Source organism: Melitaea cinxia, chromosome 1, assembly GCF_905220565.1.
Source record: "Melitaea cinxia chromosome 1, ilMelCinx1.1, whole genome shotgun sequence".
NCBI lineage: Eukaryota > Metazoa > Arthropoda > Insecta > Lepidoptera > Nymphalidae > Melitaea > Melitaea cinxia.
Window position 1 is genome coordinate 13,090,423 of NC_059394.1, and position 17,646 is coordinate 13,108,068.

The window sequence follows — 17,646 nt, forward strand, 5'->3', positions numbered from 1 at the left end:
ATGCTGGTATTGTGAAATGAGGTATTTGGCTACACCTGGCGACTATTACTTACGGGATTAACGATAATGAGAAATGTGATGAGATATTAGCCTTCATTGTCATTTGAGTTGTTTCGTAAACAAACCGATACAACTTTTATTTAAATTATAATATGCCAAACACAGTTTAGAATACTAATTCAAATAAATACGTTAAAGATTTGTAATTACAATACATCGACAAAATACTAATATTAGGCACTATGCAACAGATATTCAAAAGGCAACATTGAAACAACAATTACTACTTAAGTTATTGAAACCCCTTGTACGATGATTTTGACATTTCATTTTCATTATAGCATATTGAATAGTTGTTTTTAGACTGATTTGATACTCAATACTATAAAAACTAATCATATCACATCTACACGATTTCATTAAGGCAAAATTAATCCAGGGTTTAACATTTAGACTACAATATTTTGGCATGAATGAACGAGTTTACAGGTTTTAGCTTTCTTCCCGGCGACAGTTAAACTATTCTACGTCTAATTAAAATTAGCCTTTTAGTATAAACAGTTCCGCTAGCTCATATCTTCGACTTTTAAATGTTATAATAGGCGGTAATAAAACTCTGAAAATTGTGCCACCATTTTGAGTGTCAATTATCTCTTAGGTCTTCACTTAGTGAATTTTGTATGTTACATTCTAAAATCTATACGAACTGTCGCGGATGTGCCAGGGCGAGTTACATTAATTTATCTATAAGTTACATTTAATAATTATCCTAATACATATTACTACAAGCCTGTCTTATTTAGTAAGTATGAAAGCGACTGTATCTAAGCCGAAATATAATACGCCGCGGATGTGAATTTACCATACGTATAATATTTAAAAAAAAAATAGAAATAAAACAATATTTTATACGAATGCCAAATATACATTTAAATGAAAACAAAAGTAATAAAGCGTACTTGATATGACGAAATAGCTAAACAAACGGTCCGAATGAAACAAAATAGCAAACAATAATCGTGAGCACTCTCTGCTCAAATTCCCCGTGGTTTCAAATCATTAACATAGGTACATTATTTAATGTTTAGAAATCTAGTAACACTGAATTATCTACACATGTGTCGAAGGTTTAAAAGCCGTATAATTTTTTAATTAAGATTATTTAATTTTATCCATGATCATATTTATTATAAATAACGTCCAAAGATAAGTGGCATTTACTTATTATTTTTCTTAAAACTAGCTTAAAGTAGCTGTCTCCCTTGTATAAGCATCATGATAATATTTTTAATGGCGCACCTCTAATTTATTATTGATATATCATCAAAGTAAATCAGGTGTATTATTGTTCCATTTTTTATTTATTTGGTTACAGATTCTATAATGTCATTTAGTCTTCCATTTATTAAAATAATATTTAAAAATAAAACTTTTGAAGTTAAACCATTTTCAAATATATTAATAAAATTAAATCGATCGACTTAAGCATTCCTAATCGAATTATATTTTCGCATGTTTTTCGGTAAAGCTAAGTAGAGACAAATATTATTTTTAGTATTTTTTATAAAGTTTGATTTAATAAATCTTCCATAATTATACAATTTTTAATTGTTCGAAATTAAATCAAATTCTATTGCATACATAAAAACGCTTATAAGAACGTTAAAACTATACGACAGTGATATTTTATTACATAGTGATAATGCTAATTGACTCGAATTAAAAATGAGTTGTCACGTAACTTTTATTTATAGCCCTCGACTGGCATCGCAAAACGAGAACCCGAACGCTACGACGGTCGAATGCTTAATGAGATCGAAGCAAATAAAGATAATAATAAAATTCGACGCACGGTGAAGACTAAAGACTCGCGCGAATACGAACGTTTTGACGCGTTCACAGCGAACCGCTAGGTCGCAGAGGGCAGTGGGCCCTAGCTTCGCCTAGGCGAAGTACATGACCTTCTTGGTGACGGCGTGCACGGTGATGGCGCGCGCCATGGCGCCGGGCGTGCGGTCCTCGCTGCAGGCGGACTGGTGGCTGCCCTCGCCCGAGTCGTGCTCCTTCTCCACCAGGTGGTAGCGCGCGCGGAAGGCCACGAGGTGCGCGTAGTAGGCGGGCGCGGGGATGGACACGGAGCGCGTGCAGCGCACGTACGTGTGGCACAGCTGGTACGTGAGGCACTGCAGCTCGTCCGAGCCGAAGTGGTTGTCGTCCCACAGCACGTGGTAGTGCGACGGCCGCGACGTGCCCTGCCGACACGGTACTCACTACCAGCACTGCCTTTCTACCATTCACTGGCCAAGCGTACGCCTATAGACGCCTGCAACACCAGAGGCATTGCAAACGCGTAGCCGATCCTGCCCCCAGCTCTGGTCACCTTACTCACTACAGAAACACGACTCTGCTTGAAAGCAGTGTTATTTTGCTGTAATCTTCTGCAAGATTGAGGTACCTCAATAAAATCTTAATAATAACAAAAAATATATCCATCGGGCTACTCTTTCCATAAATGATGATTTCCAAACATTTGTGACCCCTTAACAATGGTGTGTGGTACCTGAATGCCCTGGTGACTGCACAAGTAGAAGTCGAACTCGGTGGGGTGCGTGATGCCGAGGTCCACGGTGGTGCCGGCGGGGATGTTGCCCGACTTGCCCGACTGCTCCTTCTTGTCGGCGCAGAAGAGCCGCGTGTGGTGCCGCTTCTGCACCACAATGAACGTGATGCCCGGCTTGTACTCCGCCTCGAGCTGTTGACACACAAGGATTCAAAGTGATACAAAAACAATGTCTGTACTAATATTCATATTTTAAAATAATAATTGTGTTTGCTGGCAAACGAAAAAAATACGACTTCAATTACACCAACAAGTAATACAACGTAGATACACGAAAAATTAGTCAAGTAAATACGCATTATCAAAGATTACTCCAAAAGTTGTAATCAGATCTTGTTGAAATTTAAATGTGACCACATGATAAACATTGGCTTTCGATTAAATTAAAAATCATCAAAATCGGTACAACTAGTAAAATGCTATGCAGATTTTCGAAGGTTTCCCTCGATTTCTCTGGGATCCCATTACCAGATCCTGGTTTCCTTATCATGGTACCACACTTAGGATATCCCTTTTGCAACAAAAAAAGAATTATCAAAATCAGTTCATAATCGACGAAGTTATCCCCAACTTTTATGAATAAAACCAAACTTTTATGAATTGAGTTGAATTATTATCACTGAATTATTTCGAACTGCTAGCTCTGACGTCACGCGGGAAGAGAGATGTGTCACAAGCCAACGCTTGGGCCGATCGTGCCTCTTTTGTGCGGAATGTGACACTTTTTCGTGCGTGCAGCCAGTATTCATCGATTTATAAAACAAAAAGTTTATCCATTAAAAATATGACCAAATGATTAATTTTGGAAAATTCTTTATCAATTGAGTAAGTCGTGAAGTTCACTGTGATTTCGTGGCAGGTGTAGGGTACCTTAATGCAAGCCTCCCTCACGGCGGTGAGCTCGTGCTGCAGGACGTGTATGAACTGCCCCTCAGAGATGCCGTCGCGGTACATGATGATGCGGTGCGGCTTGAACCCTCCCGTGCTCTTGTAGAACATGATCAGCAGCTCCTGTACCATGCTGCTCATCTCGTGCACGATCTCCTGTCTACGACAACGACGATATTTAAATATTTGTCACCTAATGCCCGATACCTCGCGTCGTATTCGAAATTTAACGAATTGTTTCTGGTATACAGGAACCGGGGTTAAATGAGTGTTTTCCTACGATCACTACTGTTTAAGAGCCATTTCACAAAAATCGGCAACAATCCGAGGAATTGTAACATTTTGACGTCGTTAATCTCAGTATTGGATACAATAATATAATTTCCATTTTTTGTCTTTGAGTTTATAAAAAAATTAAAGCTGGCAAAATTTGATGGTCTACTTGCATTCAACACTGTGCAACTCACATTTACATTCAAATTTTCTGAAGCATAATAAAAGGCTATTTTATTTATATCGTAAATATTCGATTCATTCGTAAACTCAAAACATTGTAAATCAAATTTAAAAAAAAATATTTCATGTGTTATAAAGTAAAACTGTTGCCAACATATCATAGTCAATTTACGCATCGAATGACGTCTTGTCCGGGGCTCAGTTTGGATTCCAAAAAAATAAATCAATTACTTTATTATTAACAAAATTTACCGACGAAATTAATAATTATCTGGACAGTAAACAACACGTAATTCTTTTATTTATTGACTACAGTAAAGCGTTTGATACACTCGACCATAAATTAATAATAATAAAACTAGACAATACCGACGTCCGTAGACCACTTCGTGGATGGTCTGGAGGTTACCTCAAGCACAGAAAATACAGAGTGAGAATTGAAAATAAACACAGTGATAAAATATCTTTCACTACGGGTACAGCTCAGGGATCTGTCCTTGGTCCTCTGCACTATCTGGCTTTTGTAAATGATATGGGAAATGTCATTAAGTATAGTTCGATGTATCAATACGCTGACGACACATGTCTAGTAATAGACAAACAAGTATATAAAAACCTAGCAAAGGCAGAGAAAATGTTACAACTTGACTGTACCAACCTTTGCATGTGATCGCATAACGCAGGATTAGTATTGAACTCGCTTAAAACCAAAGTTGTACATATCCGCTCGACGCATCTAACAAAAACGAAAGACCAATAAAAATATTGGCACACAGCCACGACTGCCTTCACAAACCAGACTTTAGGATAAACTGTAATTGTACTTCTTTAGAGCAGGTCAATCAGTATAAATATCTAGGCTTAATTGTGGACGAAAGATTCGATTGGACTAAACACGTTGAACAAGTATATGACAGGTTGTGTTAGCAAAATTTGCCATTCTAAAATACAAAATTCCGTATGCCATGCTTATGAATCTCTTTAATGTACTTGTTGAGTCTCTTATTTCATATGGAACTAACGAGTTATAGTAAAACATTTAAAACTTACTTAGATAATATACAAAATTTACAATTAAAAATATTAAAAATTATAATAGCCAAAAAAGTAAAAAATCAATTGTACAATGAAAACAACCTAAATGGAATATTAAAAATATTGTAAAATATTACCTGTGCATACGAAATTTCAGATGCTATTAATAATGGAACAATTTCACAAAAAGGAATTACAAATTAAAATTAACCATAAAATCACAACAAGAACAATTACACTAAACAAACTCGCTACACCTAAAGTTCGTAACTATTACGGTAAACGCACAAATAGATATTTGATACCCACTTTAATTGACCAAATACCCAGAACTGTACTTCTCGATATTACAAAAGATAATTACAAATATAAACTTAAAAAATATTTCTGAGAACAACTGCAAAAAAAGGGGCAATATTAAAAACTCAAATTTAATAAATGGATATGTCCATGTATGCATAATATGTATTTTATTGCTATCTGTTTTTGAATAATTAATAAATAGAAGTAAAATACATATGAATATAGTAACTAATTTACCATAACAACCTGTATACTGCTAGCTATTTCTGAGCAAATAAAAACAAATTAACTATCTCGCTTACACCCTTATGTTTTTTGTAATCGTTTTTGTAACCATACCGTCGATGATAGTATTGTTTAATTAATAAAGGAGAAGCTATTTTAATAAGTAGGGTAGACGCAAAACTTTGTTTAGCAAAAATTGTCTGTAATATAATGTATAAATATGTTTTGTAACCACTGTAGTTTGAAATGTTATAGCAATATATTATAAGTCTTATGTAAAATGTGTGAGACTGTTACTTGCGGACAAGCTTAAGGGCTTTTGCAAGTAAATATAATGTAATATATGCTTTTCTAATGTTACAAATAAATAAAAAAAAAAAATTACAACATTTTAAACCTAAAAATTTGTTCGATCGGAGACAGTTATTAAATCATGCTGTACCCGATCTTGTAGAAAAAATATATATAAATGCGCCCACTAGATTTCCCCGTGCAAGTAAATACATTCCATTTTCGATTCAACGATCAAAAACAAAATTAGGTCAGAATGCTACCATGAATAGATTATTGAACAATATAACAGAATAACAAAAAACAACGAAATTGATGTGGATATCTTTTCAGAGAACCTTCCTTAAAAGTAAAGTTATTGCAAGCTTTGCTTCTCCTATATCTTGACATTAAATGCATCACTATAAATTCATCACTATAAGGATTTGTTATTAAGAGTTTTAGGTTTTTGTTTTTTACATTTATATAAATTTAAAATAAATAAAATAATAACTTCTTTGATAAAACTGTCCTTACGTTTCCACCGTGGCAATTTGTAAATAACACAACATTCAGCAAATAATTGTAAACATTTTTTAAAATCTGTATTAGTGTATGTTTTTAAGTTATCCTACAAAATAAATAAAATAAAATAAATAAATTTATCTACACTAATGTTGTAACATTCTACTTATGTTTCCAATACTTGACTTATAGTTACTACTGTTATAGCGCAGACAACAAAACACTCAATTTAAGCAATTTCACATGATGGTATAATATCCACATCGATATCGTAAAATCTCATTATAACATCGCGCGCATGCGCGCAGCTGCGCTCTCATTGGTTAGATTTTAATGGCGGCAAAATCACTGTGACAATACACGTACGCGTGAATTTAATTTAATAAATTAAAAGTTAGAAATGGATAGCGACGATGATATTTGTACGCCTCCGGATATTCTAGAATTGGCAACAAAATTAACTCACAATCTTTTGCCAGAAAAATCTAGAAAATTATATGAAAAAGAATATAATAACTTATTCCGACTCCGTCTACGAGCTCTACTGCTTGCCTAGCGACCGCTACAGCTGCTGGATCAATAATTAACATTAACTTTCAAAATTGTACCATCCAAAATTTGAACAATTATGATAAATAAACTATTGTCAGCTTTTACTCTTGTTGTTTGATTAATTGCATTAGTGAAGATAAAGTAGTGTATGCAACTGCATATAACACGGGTATTAAAACACTTGTTACTATTATGAAACTCGCTGCGCTCGTTTCATAAACTCACACTCGTGTTTTAATACCCTTCATTATATGACAGTTGCATAAACTACTATTATTGAATGTTCTTATATAACATACTTGAAATATTTAACGTTATTATTTATTATACATTAGAAATAGATCAAGATGGTTTAGCGGGCAATAGCGAGCAGTAGCGAGCAGTAGCGGGCAGTAGCGGGTAGCAGCGGGTAGCAGCGGGCAGCAGCGGGTAGGAGCGGGCAGCAGCGGGCGTGGGCGTGAGTACTGTACCTGTGCTGCTGCACACGTACGGTGGCGGCGTAGCGCGAGGGGTGCGCGTCCATGGAGCCCACGACAGCCGCGATGGACGGCTTCTTGTTGTCGCCGGCCGGCGGGTGGGTCACGTCTACGCCCAGGAAGATCACGGGCTCGTTGAACACCTACGTGTTAGGATTAGCGATCACTACAGTTGTACTTAAGAATCTTTCAATTTTTTGTTTTTGTACTAACGGACCCGGCGATCTTTGCTATTTTTTTTTTTGTGAATATATCAATTTTTAACCGACTTCCAAAAAGATCTCAATTCGGCTGTAAATTTTATGTGTGGTTAACCACATCACAAATTTATACTGGCTAACCCGATTTTGATGATTCATTTTCTAATTGAAAGATGATGCTTTTCGTGTGGTCCCCTTCAAATTTGATAAATATCTGAGGAATACTTTTGAGTTATCCCAAATACGCGTAGTTAACTAAAATCAGTTTTTTATCGTTTGTAAGGAAACACAATTATTACAAATTTTCTTTTAAACAAACCTTGTTCTGACAACAATGAAGACAAAAAAAAAAAGAATTAATTAATTTGGTACAATATTTCGGGTGTTATGCTCGTTCATACTTTTTGGTTATTTATTTTGTTTTTATAGTTCAGACTAGCTGACCCCGCAAGTTATTAACCCCCTTAATACCCCCCCCCCCCCCTTATAGCTTATGGGTATGAAAGATAGATGTTAGCTGATTCTCAGACCTACCCGATATACACACAAAATTTCATAAAAATCGGTCCAGTCGTTTCGGAGGAATATGGTAACTAACATTGTGACATGAGAATTTTATATATAAGATAAGTTACAAGATTTCTATTAAACTCTCTGTATCGATCTACATTTTGAATATTTTAGTATTATAATAAATTTGGATAGTATGGCCTAGGTAAATATAATCCTGAACAACTTCGAGAATGGTACCATCGACCGATACCGGTATCGGTATGACTTGGTTGTTAAACATAACTTTCGTCTTATCCAAGTTCATACAAAGACTGACACGTCGGGAGGACTCGTTTAGGCCGGCCAGCATTTGGCCTAACTCATCCAACGTGTCCGCAAAGATGAGAATATCGTCGGCGAAACGAAGGTGAGAGATGAATTCACCGTTGACGTTGATGCCTCGTTCCCCCCAATCCATGGTCTTAAAAACATCCTCCAGTGCAGTGGCAAACAGTTTCGGTGATATTACATCCCACTGTTTTACCCCACACCGGAGAGAAATAGGTCTTGTTCTTTGGTCATGGTCGTCAACGGTCATCGTCGCCGCATCGTACATAGACTTCAGTACCTCGATATATCGCCAGTCGATATGACATCTCTGCAGAGAGTCCATCCAGGACAGCCCAGGTCTCGACAGAGTCGAAGGCTTTCTCGTAGTCCACAAATGCCATACACAGCGGTTGATTATATTCTTCCGTCTTTTGAATAATCTTCTGAACAGTATGGATGTGGTCTACGGTGCTGTAGCCATTTCGAAACCCAGCCTGCTCCGGTGGTTGGGATTCGTCAAATCTTCTAGCGAGACGATTCGTTACAACCCTCGAAAATAGCTTATAGACGTGGCTCAGAAGAGAGATTGGTCTGTAATTCTTTAACAGAGACTTTTCTCCTCTCTTAAAGAACAGCAGCACCACACGTGGATGACGGCGTTAAAGAGCCTTGCCAAGGCTTTTAGGACAGGTTGACCTGCAGCTTTAAGGAGCTCAGTGGTAACTCCGTCATCCCCCAGGGTCCTTCCATTTTTAAGCTGCCCGAGCGCTGCACGAGTACAGCTGTCCATAAGAATTCTCAACCTCTTCTCGGATCTGAGGGCGAGAGCAGACGGTTCTGCCATCCGCTGTTTTGAGCTTCGCAAAAAGGCTTCTCCCAATGGTCTTTGGGAAACTTTGGACCCCCTATTCTGCTCAATCAGAGTAGTAATCTCTCTCGTATTTGAGCAGCGGAGGTCTGGGCGTACAAGTTTCCGTATCCTCTTGGAAAGAGCCCTCTGTTCTGGCGAAGCAGCCGGCAACTCGCGCCTCTGCCGCATCAAATCCAAGGCTTCGGGAGAAAGTTTGGTCTGCTTCGTTGGCTTTGTTGGTAGAAAGTGCCTGCGATCCAGTGTACACACCGTCTTCACCACGTCGTCGGTTATCTCGTCCACGTCGCCAGTAGTTTCCAGCGAATCGAATCGGTTTTGGAGTTCCAATTGGAACTGCTCGGAGCCACATAGTATTTGGGGTAGCGTAGGTCGAAGAGTAGATTTCATCAAGCAGGCCCGCTTCTTTCGGAGACATATATTCAGAGTGCCCCGTACTAGCCGGTGGTCACTGCTAGTGTTAAACTTGTTAACCACTGAGACATCTCTGAATATATACCTTTTATCCGCTATGATGAAATCTATCTCGTTCCTCGTCACAGTATCCGGGCTTTGCCATGTCCACCTCCTTTGGGGCTTCTTCTCAAAAAATGAGTTCATCAAGAAGAGTCCCTCCGATTCGAGGCAGTTGACAAGCATCTGCCCCCTGCGATTCCTGTGCCCCAATCCGTGTGGTCCGATGCTGGATTCGTCGCGGCCTTGTACTCCTACTTTAGCGTTAAGTCTGCCATAACAACGCTGTAGAAGGTCGAAGTAGTACCATGTATGGCCCTTGAAATATCTTCTTACAAGGCTTCGACTTCATCGTCAGAGTGTGCCGAGGTCGGCGCATATACCTGTATCACTTTCAGGGAGTACCTGTCAGTGAGCTTAAGTACAAGGTACGCTACCCGGGTCGACACACGACTGACTTCCACAACGCTGTTAGTGAGAGTCTTGTGGACCAGAAAACCGACGCCACCTTGGGAAAGCCCATCACCTTTACGGAAGTAGAACAAGTGCCCGGAGACCAGGATCATCAGATCTATTGCCCGTGTAGGCTGGATGAGGATTGCGGAAAACTAGGATGTTTGGCGCGAACTTGGGGAGGCCTATGTCCAGCAGTGGACTGCAATAGGCTGAGCTGACTGACTGATAATAAATTTATACATTTATAATTACTAGGTTTGAGTATTGATATAGTTTTATATCCAACTCCTTGTGTGTCTGCTAAATTGTAAATGATGTAATTGACTGTCCATTTTTACAAAATCAAAATGAAGGTGCATTTCATTTAACAAAAAAAAAAAAAAAAAAATACTTTCTATCAAATTCACAATGTGTATGATTGTAAGTGAAGCAAACACCATCATTCAGTTTTCTGCCTCAGAAGAGACGCGATTATTAAAGTCTCACTCCGAAGTCCTAAGTCTAGGCATACCTTGGGTCTCAACGACGGCACCAGTATAGAGTTGATCCCACCGAGCTTCACGTTGATCTTGAGGCACAGGTTGCTGAGCGTCTGCGGCGACGTCTTGTTGACGTTCTTCGCCTGCACGCACTGTGTCGCCATGCCCAGTACCGTGTCACCCACTCTTTTCACTTCAGCTGTTATTTGAGCGATAATTATTCCAAGTATTTCTATTTTATTCAGATTATATTTATAAAAAGTTTTTTGTAAATTTTTTGTTTACTATAAATTATCGCCAGGATTGAACTGTTTTTAAGATTTTTTATATTGAATTTGGCCAGAACTAAAAGGGTAAAACCAGACATATAATTGACAATCTAGTCATACAACTAACAATTGAATTGATAGTGAGGAGTGACAGTTGGTATGCTGTATAAGTGTATGGACAACCGTGATTACTTAATATTATGTCAAATAACTACTAAGTATCACTACTAAAAATTACCATAAACAGGCGTTTTCCCGGGAAGAACAACAACGACAAGTTGTAGTTGCACAAACGTGGATTTGAGGTACTTGAACATAGGTTCAACTTGATCGGGTCCAGTCGCATACTTGCAAAAACATGGCTGGCCGATGATTGGCATGCCTGCGTCGTTGGATATCTTCTGCAATTGTTGAGTGAAGTTTCTGCAAAAAAAAAAAACATCGTTTAAGAATTTTCAATTCAACGTTATATTATAAAGATAAGCAAGGACAAGTAATTAGACAAAAGAGTTTTAAGATAAAAGGCACTAATTTTATGGCAAAGAACGTTTATGGATTGGTAAGATAAAAAATAGCAAGTACTTGTGAGATATATCATAATAAGCACTTTTGAATGCATATTTGTGAATTGTTATATTTATTGTTATATTTGTTGTTATATTTATATAAGCCATTTTATAATACCCTGTAAAATATATTCAAGTAGTGTGCTACATTTTATTTATTTATTTATGTAATGCATAAAAAAACTTATATCTAAGACTACAGGGAACCCAATACATTAGTTAAGTTGATTACAAGAAAGATTGTTACAATAATCCCATAGAATTTTTGTATATAAAATAACATTAAATTTTAACAATTCAAATACAAATCAAATTAAATAATTCAATAATCGAAATCGATTAAAAATAATGAAATAAATAATTGCAACTCCAATTAATTAAATAATCAAAATTTAAAATATATAAAACAGATTCAATAACTATATAAATTAAAATATAATGTCATACCAAAATAAGTAATATATGTAATTTAATTTCACAGAGTAAAAAAGTGTATACACAAGTACCACGAACACTACTTCACGTTCAGTATCGTATGTGACTCACTTAAGTGCGTCTTCTCTGACGGTCCTCTGCGGCGCGAAGCATGCGATGGCCCACACTCTAATCTCAACGCCCATGAAAAACTGCTTGCCACGCATGTCCCATACTCCCTGGTTTGGTAGAGCTTGCTGTGGAACAAATTATTACAATAATTAAGTTTACATAATTATTGTATTTACAATCCGTATATACAGTCTTGCCCTAAATATTCTTACAAAGAAAAAATCATTTTTTCTATTGCATCTAACATGTATTACTATTACAGTGTGTTAGTTTAATCACTACATAGTATAAAACAAAGTCGCTTTCTCTGTCCTTATGTATGCTTAAATCTTTAAAACTACGCAACTGATTTTGATGCGGTTTTTTTATGCGGTTTATATGTATAATACATGCATAACATAGTAGAGGAATACTGGTAGTTTTTGCAACCGTGCGAAGCCGGGGCGGGTCGCTAGTTCAAATGTAATATTTTATTTATTTTTTATTGTTACAGTATTTATGGCCAGACTATGTATATCACTAGATGATCAATAGTAAAGCGTACTTTTTACACTTTTTTTCTGTTAATACATATATCGATTTTCAATCGTTCTGAAATTATATGGTACAAGAACTTCTATTTTTATAGATAGACTAGCTGACCCGGCAATCGTTGTCTTGCCGCTAAACGCTATTAAAAATAGGGGTTGATGGTAGAGGGTTGAAAATTTAGGGTTGTATGTATTTTTTAATGTTGTATCATAAAAAAAAATAGAAATTAAAAATTTTGTCTAAAAAATAAAAAAAAAATTAGGGGTGGACTACCCCTAACATTTAGGGGGATGAAAAATAGATGTTGGCCGATTCTCATAGATACCGGATAAGCACAAAAAATTTCATCAAAATCGGTCAAGCCGTTTCGGAGGAGTATGGCAACGAAAACTGTGACACGAGAATTTTATATATTAGATGTAAAAACATAATGTATACAGCGTTTTATATATGAAGTATATGTATACCCAAAAATATTACTGCAAGTTAAATTGCGAGGTGCATATTAAGTCATGACAGTAAATCACAAGGCGAGAGAATCTGCCAGTCCCATATGTGCACTAGGACTAAATACATGCTTGAGGTAGTGCAAAACTAAACAATACTGATCTCAAGAAGTGTTGTGTTCTATAGTGAGTAAGGTGGCCAGAGCTCCTGGGGAGGGACGCACATGCGATGCATTTTGTGTTGCAAACGTTGTAGGCTACGGTAACCAATTACCATCAGATAGGCCGTATGCTTATTTGCTGACGCAGTCGTATTAAGAAATGATAGCAATCGTTACTTAAATGAGTAGAGAGATTGAGAAATACACTAGTAGACACCCTAAGTCAAGGAAAGCTAACCTGTCCGCCGAGCGACGAGACGCGGCCGCCGTACTGCAGCTTGGGCGGCGGCAGCACGCGGCCGCGCACCTCCATCATGTTGTTGGAGATGGTGAGCCCGAACTCCTTCACGTACAGGTCTGTATTGAAGTTGGCGCGCCGCACCAGGTTGTTGATCTCGCGCTCCCTGCGACCACACTTATTATTTACTCCTGTTGGATTATTGTAAGCATTATGATGCAATTGGAGAATTATAGATATGATGTACAGAGAGGTTTCCTCGGCATACGATTTCCCATCATACCAAAATCTACAAACTTGAATACAATAGTGCAATATGTTCATTTTTATCAAATCATCGTGCAATATTCAAATAAAGTTTTTATGACAAATATGATATATATAACTTCATTTGAAAAAATTACTTCTAATTAAATGTAATAAATTACGAAATTGAACATTTCTGAACCCACAAAATCATTTTACAACATTGTGATTATTATTATATTAGTAAAATATTGCGAATTTTTGTGAATATATAATTAGATTATATAAATGAGGTAAAATAATGATTATTATTTCTCATCAATACAATTTACATACAATTTAAACACAAGTAATGAGCTTAAAATTTTTTTGATGAGACCTTAACTAATATGAGATTATTTATGAATGTTAAATCCTTATTAAAAATAGTTTAAATCGTGCGTGAGGTTTTACATTGTCTGAGCAAAACATATTTTTATCGCTTTACTATGCAAGTGCAATAAATACTATTACCAGTTAACTTATGTATAACAAACATAATTGATTTTAACGTGGAAATATTGTTTTTTTTTTTTTAATTTCGATAAGCAAAATACTGGCACTCTTTATTTATATTTTTCTATAGATACAGAATAGAGTGTAATATAAAAATGATAATTACAAGAATACATAAAATTTTATTTATCTGAATCACCTGTCAGGGGCAGAGCGAGCAGTTGCTTTTATCATGGTTGAAGTTTGCATATCAGTTAATTTCTTGATACACCTCTGTCCAGGAACAATATTACAAACTTCTAAGGGTAAATATGTGTGTTTGTGCTCTTGTCCCACTTGAAGACACGGCAAATGAGGGTATCTGAGTTTCATTTTATACTTGTCCAAAAAGTATTTAGCTACAGTACATTCTACTGTTTGTCCATTGTCCAATTGTAAAGGAAACCTGAAATTTTTTAATTGTTACACTTAATATGTAATGTGTGTGAAAATATGTATTATGTACTGAGTTAGAGAGTTGATAGAACAAGCATGTTTACTCCAGATAATTACAGATTGAACCTGTTGTTGAAGTTAGGATAGCACCACCAAGTTTACAACTACTAAAATTTAAAATTAAATTTCATCTTGTGTATGTGATAATATGCTTTCTTCATAAAAAATGAGACGAAAACCTAGACATTCCAAAAAGTTTACAGGTTGAGATTACTTAATAAAAATGTAATCAATAAAAGAACTATACAAGAGAAGAAAAATTATTGAAAATAGAGTTTCTATTGTAGACAAGTTGTTTGAGACTAAAAGATTTAAATTAATGGTATCTTAACTTACGACTGCATTTGTGCAGGTCTGCGAGTAACATTACATACTCTATATTTTCTCTTCATAGTACCACAATGGGTAATTTCAATTTTAAGTCCTTTTATTTCTTTGGTAAATTTCACTCTCTGTGAGTCAGTCAACGGCTTTCTCTGTTCATTAATGTCCCTTATATCTAACACTTCACACATAAATTCTATAACAGGCTGTGCTTTGTAAAAAGCAGTAGCGGATACTAAAAGAAAAAAAATATGTTTATTATTTATGAAAATTTTATATTTTATGATCAATATAGAAAAAACTGTAACAAAAATTACTAAATGGAAAAATTGGAAGAATGTAAAAAAAAATTATTTAAATAAATTTTATTTTAAAATAAGAAAAATAAAATTTTTAAATGTTAAATAAATATCATTACTAAATTTTATTTTTCAGGATATTATACAATCATTGCATTATTAGAGTAATACCCATTTTTTCATTAATGAAATAGTATTTTACTAACATCTCTAAATTAGATAAAAATCAAACTTAAAAAGTGTCTAATTATATCTAGTTAATGAATGTATCAATGTAGGCTTTTAAAATACTAGTAACAATTGTTTCTATTGATGATATATTTTTGATGTATTTTGATATTAAATAAATAAAATAAATAAACGCTTCACACTCAACGGCTCCCAGTAGGATCTTCTCCCGTGTTGGGGGTCCGGAAACACACACAATACACATGCACAAACGCCCAGACCACATCAAACATCTATATGGCCAATACAAATATCTGTCGTGAGCGGGGATCGAACTCGCGACCGCCAGCGCAACAGTCAGTACTGTGACCGCTGCGCCAACGTGTTGCCAATATTATTATCATTATACAATAATATTAAAAATCTGTACAAAATCTAGGTACCATCTATATTAAGCATCATTTTCCATTGGCTCGGTCTCACAGACTGATGGAAACCAAACCAAACTTCCCTTCCACCACCGAGTGGATGGTAATACCCTTCTGGCGATGAAAAGAATGAACGTCCTACTGGAGTGTACATCATTGAAGGCAGATGTCTCATAACAACGTCCAATGCTAGAATGGCATCATAGGGAATCTGCCTTGTACGACCCTCCAACGCTTCTTCCAAAGCAAATAATGACACCTGGAAACAAATACAAATTAAAAATAATAATATTTTAATATAGTTTAATTTATATAACAACTAACAAGCTTTCGATTGATGGTCTATCAAAACACTAAATTTTAATGTTTTTGACAGCAGAATGAGTTAATCATCTATTTCAAAATCCTACAAGCATATATCGTATAATAGTAAATAAACAGAAAATTTTCATGACTTACATATTATACTGAAAACAAACTGTTAATTTTTTTTTTAAATAACATATAATGTTATATTGATTTATGGTAAAATTATTAATTTTTCTAACACTAATAATTTTTTCATCGTTTGTTGATTGATAAATACATAAACAAATAAAACATCATTAAGATTAAAGACCAATATCAAGTTAATAATGTAAAAATTACTTTTACACGTATTGCACTATATAAAATACTTTATATTTTACTTACTTGAGCGACCCATTTTATTGTAACTCGAAAAACTCTGTCTTTTCCTTCACCAGGTAATATAACTTCTAATTCCACTCTATCATTGCCAATAGGCAAAGGATCTCTTGTATATAAATTGTTTCTCCCATCAAAGACTGGCTTCAAAGCACCAAATATCTTATTATAACAGTGTACCATAGTTTCAACAATTTCTCTATTTACCTTAAAACAAAAATATATTAAAATTAGTGTGTTAATAATTAAGTAGCTCAATACTTATATGTGACAATGCTATGACTCTTCATATAAATTTACCTTTCTAGGACACTTATCGGGCTGTATATTGACATCATAATGATGTACAAATCCTCTCGGCATGGTTATTTGAAAATGATTAGCACGAAGCATGATTGGCCTTCCTTCATGACCCAGGTTGGGTCGTCGCGGGCATGTGAGCACGGGCAGGTCGGGCGGCGGGGGAGCCGCGGGTGACACGAGCGACATGCCGCCCGTTCCGCTCGTGACTCCAGCTGGAGACGTGCCAGTGACCGGGGCGGTGCTGGGCACTCCTGGTGCTGCACTTGTAGTGCCCGCTGCTGCACTAACAGCTCCCGACACACCCACTGCACCAGCACTCGTCTCCCCCGCTGGAGCTATCACATTTAAACATGTTAACCGTATATTGTTACAAAAAAAATAACAGGTTTATTACAATTTAACTATTCTTAACGTATTAGAATCATTATGCCAATTGGAACATTATTTAGGGCAGTCAAACAAAGGATGATGCTGACTTTTAAATCATCGCTATGACTATTTCAAAAACGGATGCTTACGTTGGCCAACGGGGTACATCTTGGTAAATTATTAAAACAACAAAAACCTGAAAATAAGAATATACAAATTCCTCGTGCTAAAAATTGTAACAATGTGATAAATTAATGTGGCTGTAAACTGCCCTCTATGCTGCAAATTGACGTTTAGAGTTAGCTATTTTGACGTTAGCAACCATGGAGAAAAATTAAATTTTTTTCAAATTCGATAGACCTGGGGCATCAATCCTTACAATTTAAAATTATTGTTTAAGTTGTGAAATAAATATGAATTTTAAGATGCATTTTTATAATTGTATTA

At 35.8% G+C, this 17,646-nt stretch overlaps 1 protein-coding gene across 1 annotated transcript; it reads right to left on the reverse strand.

Annotated features, from left to right (window-relative positions):
• Window positions 1-1,340: 1,340 nt before the first annotated feature.
• LOC123657187 (protein argonaute-2) lies at window positions 1,341-17,438 on the reverse strand. Its single transcript, XM_045592768.1, has 14 exons — window positions 17,349-17,438; window positions 16,828-17,165; window positions 16,534-16,734; window positions 15,856-16,099; window positions 14,958-15,180; window positions 14,326-14,571; window positions 13,386-13,551; window positions 12,010-12,134; window positions 11,136-11,320; window positions 10,661-10,827; window positions 7,345-7,493; window positions 3,491-3,668; window positions 2,561-2,752; window positions 1,341-2,252 (listed from the first exon to the last, which is right to left on the reverse strand). The coding sequence occupies exons 1-14, from the start codon at window positions 17,365-17,367 to the stop codon at window positions 1,944-1,946; spliced, it is 2,742 nt and encodes a 913-aa protein (XP_045448724.1). The 5' UTR covers window positions 17,368-17,438; the 3' UTR covers window positions 1,341-1,943.
• Window positions 17,439-17,646: the final 208 nt, after the last annotated feature.

Excerpts from the sequence above, each read along its gene's own strand:
- LOC123657187 (XM_045592768.1), bottom strand. Across the intron at positions 15,181-15,855 it reads AATGATGCTTAATATAGATG|TATCCGCTACTGCTTTTTAC; the intron begins GTACCTAGATTT and ends TTTTTCTTTTAG. Across the intron at positions 7,494-10,660 it reads TGCCGTCGTTGAGACCCAAG|GTGTTCAACGAGCCCGTGAT; the intron begins GTATGCCTAGAC and ends CCTAACACGTAG.